This window comes from Mytilus edulis, chromosome 13, assembly GCF_963676685.1.
Source record: "Mytilus edulis chromosome 13, xbMytEdul2.2, whole genome shotgun sequence".
NCBI classification, from domain to species: domain Eukaryota; kingdom Metazoa; phylum Mollusca; class Bivalvia; order Mytilida; family Mytilidae; genus Mytilus; species Mytilus edulis.
In genome coordinates, this window is record NC_092356.1 from 4,893,093 (window position 1) to 4,904,668 (window position 11,576).

The window sequence follows — 11,576 nt, forward strand, 5'->3', positions numbered from 1 at the left end:
CAAACCTCCTGCTTTAATGGTAATGCTAAATATAACATTGAAATGACAACATAACATGACAGGACTACAATAGAAATAAATAGGAGAACATAAAGGACAGAGAAACACACAAATAATAGCTAACAAAAGGCAACAGGTTTAAAATTTAATACGCCAGACGTGCGTTTCGTCCACACTGACGCTCAGATGAAAAAAGTTCGAAAGCCGAAACAAGTACAAAGTTGAACAGCACTGAGGACCAAACGTTCAAAAAGCTGTGCCCAATACGGCTAGGGTTTTCTGCCTGCGATATAAAGAACATCATTATTATTTAGAATAATTTAGAATCTATACTTATGCAAACAGTATATTTTAAAATGAATATATAATTATAGTGTATCACATATTTGTTACGAATACGTTGGGTTTTGCATATGCAATAACCTCAAAATTGCCCGGGGCAAAAAAGACGATATTGATATTGTGCCCCGATTCCAAATGACGTCACGTCATTGCGTCCTTAACGACACTTTTGTGATACAAAATTAAAAAATTTACCTGTTATGTTTCATTAAATTGTAATAATTGAACTTTGTGTCTCTATTCTGCAGAACTTAGATTTGTGATAAATAGATTATAACATGTCTTTTCCATATTGGCCCTGGTATCATCCCTCGACCCATATTGGCCCTCGGCTAAGGCCTCAAGGCCGATATGGGAGTCTCGGGATGATACCAGGGCCAATATGGAAAAGGCCATGTTATAATCTATACATATACATGATAAAACCGAAGTGTTCACTAACTACTGAATTAAAACAGATACATTACATAAAACAACATAATCCAGCACAAAAAAATGCCAACACCGGAGTTACATTCGTCTCAACTCGGCCGATTCCGTACCCTCATCTCTCGTAGCGGATTTTAACGAGGATTGCCGAAAGACCCGAGTTAGTAAAAAAAAAACAATACTCATCACATTAGAAACAGTTTTCTCGATTCGCACCAAGAATGTTTTTGAAATAAAAATACCAAGAACAATTTATTTCATGTAGTAAGATTATGATAAGTTAAAGTGATCCTTTAATCAAAGCACCCCTGATTATATTCCTGCTCCTTTGTTCTACCAGGGGTGATCATCCCTACCAGATCACCCTAGCTTAAGTTTCTTTGTTTTGCATGATTTCCTTCGTTGTGTAACATTTTGGCGGTAATGCCTAATCAACAATAAAACTTAGAAATATTTATACGAATAAGACTAATTTTTCAAAATTTATGTAGAAAAAAATCCAGTGTCTATGATGGGATTCGAACTCAAGACCTTTATCATATCAAACAACGATTCAAACTCCTACACCAGGACGACTGGATACGAATTCACTGTTAATTTAACTTACTTAAACATTTGTCAGGGGCTCATTAAAGGTATATAATATATAATGATATATACATATAAAAAAGAAGATGTGGTATGATTGCCAATGAGACAACTATCCACAAAAGACCAAAATGACACAGACATTAACAACTATAGGTCACCGTAGGCCTTCAACAATGAGCAAAGCCCATACCGCATAGTCAGCTATAAAAGGCCCCGATAAGACAATGTAAAACAATTCAAACGAGAAAACTAACGGCCTTATTTATGTAAAAAAAATGAACGAAAAACAAATATGTAACACATAAACAAACGACAACCACTGAATATACAGGCTCCTGACTTGGGACAGGCACATACATAAATAATGTGGCGGGGTTAAACATGTTAGCGGGATCCCAACCCTCCCCTAACCTGGGACCGTGGTATAACAGTATAACATAAGAACGAAATGATATATTTATAAGGATTGTGTGGCGTAATAAACTCGATTTTGTGAAGTGTAAATGTTTGTTTTTTTTACTAATCTAGAACAGCTGGGATGTAAAAAAAACGTTTATCTGTTTTAAGTGCTTCGCAAGTCATAATATTAATGTAGTGGTATTAATCACCAATGTCAGTCGAGTCACAAAGATGGCATACTCTATTGTCTCTAAACAAATATGATGCTAAATTTTATGAATGTTTGTACCTGTCTGGTTCAAAGTTAAACTCCATTTGGCAGTGTTAATTAAAAGTATTATCATTATTTGGTTCCGCATTTAAACTTTGTAGAATTTCCTCATAACCACGCTTTCTGCGGCATATTTTGTTCATTAGAATTCGTCTAGTTGTTTTGTCAGCAATGCAAAATAAAATAAATGTAAAAAATGCCTTCGAACTGTCACCAAAACTTTCTAGATGCGCTAGTGCAAAATTTATGTCCGCGTAAGGTTTGACATTCGAGGAATTTCCAGACACAAATAAAAAAAAGCGCAGCGTTCCCCATATCCTGAGAAGATATCCAATCAGCCATAAGTAAAGATAGTTTTCATCTTCAGCCCTCAGTCGAAGAGATACGTCGTTAAATCGTCTTTGGTTAAATCTTGTTGTCTGAAATATAAAGCTAAATATCTGTTTACCGAAAAAAAAATCATAAATACCGAAATAACTTTTTAGAAAGAGTTAATATCCGTATCAAACGAAAAAATATTGCTCTATTCAGTTAGAAATTTTATTTTCGGAAGGCCTTGGTTTGATTAGCCAAAAAAACAATATTTGTTGCCAACAAGTAGGAGATTTGGTTTAACAATCGGACATTTTTATTAGACTTTGTTCAATTGTTTCAATTTGTGTTCGTTTGTGCATGTTGGAAAATGTTGCCCAATTCTCTGGTATATGCATGTTTCCTTACTCGATTCAATATACGAAACTTGATTATGCAAAATGGGGATTCATCATTAAAGAAATCGTTGATATATCTAAAACGATTATCAATAGCTTCACTTATTCCTCCAAATGAAACGATTAACTATCAATAACTTAAAACCGAATAAGTTGGCGGTAAATTTCAGGTGCGGATGCGGCCAATTTGAATATGGGGTTTTAACCGCAAGAACACAACGAAACGTTATCTTATTATAAGAGTCGAAAAGGGGGATTTCCAACCCCGGAACAGCCCCGGATTCGCCAATGAATTTCGTGAACTGTTTATTATGCATACCTGACGCCACATGTATCCTTTCAGATAAAGAAACATTATACATGTCACAAAATACGAAACTAACTCCCATCCTTTACCGGAAATTATCATCCATAAAATCCGGTCGCTCCTTGACAATGACGATTTAATCCAACACCAGGTACCAGTTACTTGAGCGAAATCTTCACCTAAAACTTCACATTTTGCAGCCGCTATTGCTACGGAAACTACAATTTAAAAAGCGAACAATGTTTAAAAAAAGGAATAGCCATATGAATTGAATTAATGAAAACAAATTGGTATCTAATATCGTCTTAAGCTAATGTAATGATCATGATGATTATGAAACATGAGTCTTTACCTAAATATTCAGATTTGTTGTAGCTGCTACATGTATATAAACTATAATTTAAAAAGTAACTACTGCTTAATGAAGACTTGTTATAAATATATCCGTTGAAGACCGTACAATGACCTAAAACTGCTTACCTTTACGAATTGTGACTTGGGTGGAAGTTGTCTCATTGGTACTTATACCACCTTATATCTACCGACAAAATAAATAATTGTGTGGTTGTATGAATATTTTGCTTTGTCCGGTCTGTGTTTTTGTTAGATATATCTCTGCGTTGTATCTATCTTAGTAGAAGCCTTTTCCATCTGATTTTCATATTTCTTATGTACTGTTATGGGGAGAGTTTTACACCAGTAATAATGTTGTTAATGATGATGATGTATCGATCTATCTTAGTTGAAGCCTTTTCCATCTGATTTTTATATTTCTTATGTACTGTTACGGGGAGAGTTTTGCACCAGTAATAATGTTGTTAATGATGATGATGTATAGGCCAGTCTTTGTATCTATCTTAGTTGAAGCCTTTTCCATCTGATTTTTATATTTCGTATGTACTGTTATGAGGAGAGTTTTGCACCAGTAATAATGTTGTTAATGATGATGATGTATCGGCCAGTCTTATGTACTGTTATGGGGAGAGTTTTACACCAGTAATAATGTTGTTAATGATGATGATGTATCGGCCAGTCTTATGTACTGTTATGGGGAGAGTTTTACACCAGTAATAATGTTGTTAATGATGATGATGTATCGGCCAGTCTTATGTACTGTTATTGGGAGAGTTTTACACCAGTAATAATGTTGTTAATGATGATGATGTATCGGCCAGTCTTATGCACTGTTATGGGGAGAGTTTTGCACCAGTAATAATGTTGTTAATGATGATGATGTATCGGCCAGTCTTATGTACTGTTATGGGGAGAGTTTTGCACCAGTAATAATGTTGTTAATGATGATGATGTATCGGCCAGTCTTATGTACTGTTGTGGGGAGAGTTTTGTACCAGTAATAATGTTGTTAATGATGATGATGTATCGGCCAGTCTTATGTACTGTTATGGGGAGAGTTTTACACCAGTAATAATGTTGTTAATGATGATGATGTATCGGCCAGTCTTATGTACTGTTATGAGGAGAGTTTTGCACCAGTAATAATGTTGTTAATGATGATGATGTATCGGCCAGTCTTATGTACTGTTATGGGGAGAGTTTTGTACCAGTAATAATGTTGTTAATGATGATGATGTATCGGCCAGTCTTATGTACTGTTATGGGGAGAGTTTTGCACCAGTAATAATGTTGTTAATGTTGATGATGTATCGGCCAGTCTTATGTACTGTTATGAGGAGAGTTTTGCACCAGTAATAATGTTGTTAATGATGATGATGTATCGGCCAGTCTTATGCACTGTTATGGGGAGAGTTTTACACCAGTAATAATGTTGTTAATGATGATGATGTATCGGCCAGTCTTATGTACTGTTATGGGGAGAGTTTTACACCAGTAATAATGTTGTTAATGATGATGATGTATCGGCCAGTCTTATGTACTGTTATGGGGAGAGTTTTGCACCAGTAATAATGTTGTTAATGATTTTGATGTATCGGCCAGTCCTATGTACTGTTATGAGGAGAGTTTTACACCAGTAATAATGTTGTTAATGATGATGATGTATCGGCCAGTCTTATGTACTGTTATTGGGAGAGTTTTACACCAGTAATAATGTTGTTAATGATGATGATGTATCGGCCAGTCTTATGTACTGTTATGGGGAGAGTTTTGCACCAGTAATAATGTTGTTAATGATGATGATGTATCGGCCAGTCTTATGTACTGTTATGAGGAGAGTTTTGCACCAGTAATAATGTTGTTAATGATGATGATGTATCGGCCAGTCTTGTGTACTGTTATGGGGAGATTTTTGAACCAGCAATAATGTCGTTAATGATGATGATGTATCGGCCAGTCTTAAGTACTGTTATTGGGAGAGTTTTACACCAGTAATAATGTTGTTAATGATGATGATGTATCGGCCAGTCTTATGTACTGTTATGAGGAGAGTTTTGCACCAGTAATAATGTTGTTAATGTTGATGATGTATCGGCCAGTCTTATGTACTGTTGTGGGGAGAGTTTTGTACCAGTAATAATGTTGTTAATGATGATGATGTATCGGCCAGTCTTATGTACTGTTATGGGGAGAGTTTTGCACCAGTAATAATGTTGTTAATGATGATGATGTATCGGCCAGTCTTATGTACTGTTGTGGGGAGAGTTTTGCACCAGTAATAATGTTGTTAATGATGATGATGTATCGGCCAGTCTTATGTACTGTTATGGGGAGAGTTTTGCACCAGTAATAATGTTGTTAATGATGATGATGTATCGGCCAGTCTTATGTACTGTTATGGGGAGAGTTTTGCACCAGTAATAATGTTGTTAATGATGATGATGTATCGGCCACTCTTATGTTCTGTTATGGGGAGAGTTTTGCACCAGTAATAATGTTGTTAATGATGATGATGTATCGGCCAGTCTTATGTACTGTTATGGGGAGAGTTTTGCACCAGTAATAATGTTGTTAATGATGATGATGTATCGGCCAGTCTTGTGTACTGTTATGCGGAGAGTTTTGCACCAGTAATAATGTTGTTAATGATGATGATGTATCGGCCAGTCTTATGTACTGTTATGGGGAGAGTTTTGCACCAGTAATAATGTTGTTAATGATGATGATGTATCGGCCAGTCTTATGTACTGTTATGGGGAGAGTTTTGTACCAGTAATAATGTTGTTAATGATGATGATGTATCGGCCAGTCTTATGTACTGTTATGCGGAGAGTTTTGCACCAGTAATAATGTTGTTAATGATGATGATGTATCGGCCAGTCTTATGTACTGTTATGGGGAGAGTTTTGCACCAGCAATAATGTTGTTAATGATGATGATGTATCGGCCAGTCTTATGTACTGTTATGGGGAGAGTTTTGCACCAGTAATAATGTTGTTAATGATGATGATGTATCGGCCAGTCTTATGTACTGTTATGGGGAGAGTTTTGTACCAGTAATAATGTTGTTAATGATGATGATGTATCGGCCAGTCTTATGCACTGTTATGGGGAGAGTTTTGCACCAGTAATAATGTTGTTAATGATGATGATGTATCGGCCAGTCTTATGTACTGTTATGGGGAGAGTTTTACACCAGTAATAATGTTGTTAATGATGATGATGTATCGGCCAGTCTTATGTACTGTTATGGGGAGAGTTTTGCACCAGTAATAATGTTGTTAATGATGATGATGTATCGGCCAGTCTTATGTACTGTTATGGGGAGAGTTTTGCACCAGTAATAATGTTGTTAATGATGATGATGTATCGGCCAGTCTTATGTACTGTTATGGGGAGAGTTTTGCACCAGTAATAATGTTGTTAATGATGATGATGTATCGGCCAGTCTTATGTACTGTTATGAGGAGAGTTTTGCACCAGTAATAATGTTGTTAATGATGATGATGTATCGGCCAGTCTTATGTACTGTTATGGGGAGAGTTTTGCACCAGTAATAATGTTGTTAATGATGATGATGTATCGGCCAGTCTTATGTACTGTTATGAGGAGAATTTTGCACCAGTAATAATGTTGTTAATGATGATGATGTATCGGCCAGTCTTATGCACTGTTATGGGGAGAGTTTTACACCAGTAATAATGTTGTTAATGATGATGATGTATCGGCCAGTCTTATGTACTGTTATGGGGAGAGTTTTACACCAGTAATAATGTTGTTAATGATGATGATGTATCGGCCAGTCTTATGTACTGTTATGGGGAGAGTTTTGCACCAGTAATAATGTTGTTAATGATGATGATGTATCGGCCAGTCTTATGTACTGTTATGAGGAGAGTTTTACACCAGTAATAATGTTGTTAATGATGATGATGTATCGGCCAGTCTTATGTACTGTTATTGGGAGAGTTTTACACCAGTAATAATGTTGTTAATGATGATGATGTATCGGCCAGTCTTATGTACTGTTATGAGGAGAGTTTTGCACCAGTAATAATGTTGTTAATGATGATGATGTATCGGCCAGTCTTATGTACTGTTATGGGGAGAGTTTTGCACCAGTAATAATGTTGTTAATGATGATGATGTATCGGCCAGTCTTATGTACTGTTATGAGGAGAGTTTTGCACCAGTAATAATGTTGTTAATGATGATGATGTATCGGCCAGTCTTATGTACTGTTATGGGGAGAGTTTTGCACCAGCAATAATGTTGTTAATGATGATGATGTATCGGCCAGTCTTATGTACTGTTATGGGGAGAGTTTTGCACCAGTAAAAATGTTGTTAATGATGATGATGTATCGGCCATTCTTATGTACTGTTATTGGGAGAGTTTTGCACCAGTAATAATGTTGTTAATGATGATGATGTATCGGCCAGTCTTATGTACTGTTATGGGGAGAGTTTTGCACCAGTAATAATGTTGTTAATGATGATGATGTATCGGCCAGTCTTATGCACTGTTATGGGGAGAGTTTTGCACCAGTAATAATGTTGTTAATGATGATGATGTATCGGCCAGTCTTATGTACTGTTATGGGGAGAGTTTTGCACCAGTAATAATGTTGTTAATGATGATGATGTATCGGCCAGTCTTATGTACTGTTATGGGGAGAGTTTTGCACCAGTAATAATGTTGTTAATGATGATGATGTATCGGCCACTCTTATGTTCTGTTATGGGGAGAGTTTTGCACCAGTAATAATGTTGTTAATGATGATGATGTATCGGCCAGTCTTATGTACTGTTATGAGGAGAGTTTTGCACCAGTAATAATATTGTTAATGATGATGATGTATCGGCCAGTCTTATGTACTGTTATGGGGAGAGTTTTGTACCAGTAATAATGTTGTTAATGATGATGATGTATCGGCCAGTCTTATGTACTGTTATGGGGAGAGTTTTGCACCAGTAATAATGTTGTTAATGATGATGATGTATCGGCCAGTCTTATGTACTGTTATGGGGAGAGTTTTGCACCAGTAATAATGTTGTTAATGATGATGATGTATCGGCCAGTCTTATGTACTGTTATGAGGAGAGTTTTACACCAGTAATAATGTTGTTAATGATGATGATGTATCGGCCAGTCTTATGTACTGTTATGAGGAGAGTTTTGCACCAGTAATAATGTTGTTAATGATGATGATGTATCGGCCAGTCTTGTGTACTGTTATGCGGAGAGTTTTGCACCAGTAATAATGTTGTTAATGATGATGATGTATCGGCCAGTCTTATGTACTGTTATGAGGAGAGTTTTGCACCAGTAATAATGTTGTTAATGATGATGATGTATCGGCCAGTCTTATGTACTGTTATGGGGAGAGTTTTGTACCAGTAATAATGTTGTTAATGATGATGATGTATCGGCCAGTCTTATGCACTGTTATGGGGAGAGTTTTGCACCAGTAATAATGTTGTTAATGTTGATGATGTATCGGCCAGTCGTATGTACTGTTATGGGGAGAGTTTTACACCAGTAATAATGTTGTTAATGATGATGATGTATCGGCCAGTCTTATGTACTGTTATGGGGAGAGTTTTGCACCAGTAATAATGTTGTTAATGATGATGATGTATCGGCCAGTCTTATGTACTGTTATGGGGAGAGTTTTGCACCAGTAATAATGTTGTTAATGATGATGATGTATCGGCCAGTCTTATGTACTGTTATGGGGAGAGTTTTGCACCAGTAATAATGTTGTTAATGATGATGATGTATCGGCCAGTCTTATGTACTGTTATGGGGAGAGTTTTGCACCAGTAATAATGTTGTTAATGATGATGATGTATCGGCCAGTCTTATGTACTGTTATGGGGAGAGTTTTGCACCAGTAATAATGTTGTTAATGATGATGATGTATCGGCCAGTCTTATGTACTGTTATGGGGAGAGTTTTGCACCAGTAATAATGTTGTTAATGATGATGATGTATCGGCCAGTCTTATGTACTGTTATGGGGAGAGTTTTGCACCAGTAATAATGTTGTTAATGATGATGATGTATCGGCCAGTCTTATGTACTGTTATGGGGAGAGTTTTGCACCAGTAATAATGTTGTTAATGATGATGATGTATCGGCCAGTCTTATGTACTGTTATGAGGAGAGTTTTACACCAGTAATAATGTTGTTAATGATGATGATGTATCGGCCAGTCTTATGTACTGTTATGGGGAGAGTTTTGCACCAGTAATAATGTTGTTAATGATGATGATGTATCGGCCAGTCTTATGTACTGTTATGGGGAGAGTTTTGCACCAGTAATAATGTTGTTAATGATGATGATGTATCGGCCAGTCTTATGTACTGTTATGGGGAGAGTTTTACACCAGTAATAATGTTGTTAATGATGATGATGTATCGGCCAGTCTTATGTACTGTTATGAGGAGAGTTTTGCACCAGTAATAATGTTGTTAATGATGATGATGTATCGGCCAGTCTTTGTACTGTTATGGGGAGAGTTTTGCACCAGTAATAATGTTGTTAATGATGATGATGTATCGGCCAGTCTTTGCTCGTACTCCTATATGCAACTTGCATAAAAAAAGAAGCAGAAGCGGATCGTGCCAACGATATTCAAAACTCGACGAAATCACGCTACCACGTGACCACCAAGGCGGTTGATATTTATATACTTACGAGGAAGAAGCCAACACACTGAATGACAGAATATTTTCACCTTCCACGACCATGTGCCATTTTTACAATAAACCAAGGCAACACATAGGTGTATGGCAATTGCTGTGTTCCAGCAAAATGACCACATAGATCCTGTTGCTGAAATGAAACTTTGAACAACACAAACGCTATCGCTCGCCAATGCTTCGCCCGAATCAGCATAAAACGGTTTATTTTCGTAAATAATAATAAAACGTATAGTTCCAATGAAGTTTCCAATGGCAACTACCAAATCCGAAACAGTTAAATATAAAAGCAGCCGTCTCGTTTCATTTTCAGGTCGTAAACTGTCAACGACGCAATAAGCACTAAAAATAAAAGCGGATCCTAAAAATGACAATGTGCAAGCAATGATGGTCAAAGTAATATCCGCAGCAAATACTGACAAGAGATTTATATTGTCTGTTTCATTGGCTATTGGCAGAATCGTAGTATGAATTGTCACATTCTCCATTCTTCACTTTATCTAAAGAGTACTTTAGCTTATTTCTCGTCTGCTTTGAAAAATCTTGTCACGTGATTATAATTTTATGTCATATATTGTCGTAAATATTATGTAACATGAAATTTCATATTCCACTCAAACTAAAATAAAGTTTGAAAATTTATAGTATGTAAAGTCCAATAATATTAAGGAGTTTATTTATAGCTTACATATTGTTGATGTTTATATATTTGAAATCATAAATGTAAGTGTATCCACTCACTTGAAGGTCAAAAGATAAATCTGAGTGTAAATATAACCTAATTTCATCATAGGACAATTAAGGAAATACATGTTTCTAAATACTCAAGTGCCTGACGTTAAGTGGTACACTACACACAAGGCTATTTCAGATCAAATATGTCTCTTGTTGTAAATCGTTCAACTGCCACCACTGGGTTTGACGTTTGGTTACATTGGATGGATTTATTGTTGTTTAATGTCCAGTGGCAAATTAAACGTGTAAACAGGACTCGAACAAGATGATGTTACATGAATTTAAACACTGCTTTGTATTATATCTTCACTTTGAAGGGGCATTTTAGTGTGTTAGTTCTCAAGGTACCAGACCGCAAAAAAAAGGCGTCTCCATACCCACGACACATTGTTCTTACTCAGAGCCGATCATTCGTTCTCCTAAAATAGTGGTGAGGTACAGCTACAAAAAGAGTAAAGTTAGTTCGGTTTGACCTGAAAGGTATATTAACCAAAACCATCGATATTAGAGACGAACATTTTGGGTCATCAATTATACTTCTCAACTTCGTTCTTAGATGCATGATGGTATGAATGCGAAAATGTATGAAGGACTTATCGTTATACAATGTTATGGTTACGTAGGGAAGTAAAAATGTCACACAAACTCCAAAAATAGCCAAAGACCTGGTCAACATTCGATGTATTAAACTGGCATGTACAAGAATCACCAATGACACTCGAAAAAACAAT

The 11,576-nt window shown here is 36.2% G+C and overlaps 1 protein-coding gene across 1 annotated transcript; it reads right to left on the reverse strand.

Moving 5' to 3' along the window:
- Positions 1–1,860: 1,860 nt before the first annotated feature.
- On the reverse strand, positions 1,861–10,758 carry LOC139499978 (G-protein coupled receptor 157-like). Its single transcript, XM_071288649.1, has 3 exons — positions 10,106–10,758; positions 3,062–3,267; positions 1,861–2,451 (listed from the first exon to the last, which is right to left on the reverse strand). The coding sequence occupies exons 1-3, from the start codon at positions 10,596–10,598 to the stop codon at positions 2,086–2,088; spliced, it is 1,065 nt and encodes a 354-aa protein (XP_071144750.1). The 5' UTR covers positions 10,599–10,758; the 3' UTR covers positions 1,861–2,085.
- Between the last annotated feature and the right edge of the window lie 818 nt (positions 10,759–11,576).

Coding starts and splice junctions, on each gene's coding strand:
- LOC139499978 (XM_071288649.1), bottom strand. CDS start 10,598: ATGGAGAATGTGACAATTCATACTACGATTCTGCCAATAGCCAATGAA. Junction 3,268..10,105: donor AGTGTGTTGGCTTCTTCCTC/GTAAGTATATAA, acceptor TTTAAATTGTAG/TTTCCGTAGCAATAGCGGCT. Junction 2,452..3,061: donor AAGGATACATGTGGCGTCAG/GTATGCATAATA, acceptor TTTATATTTCAG/ACAACAAGATTTAACCAAAG.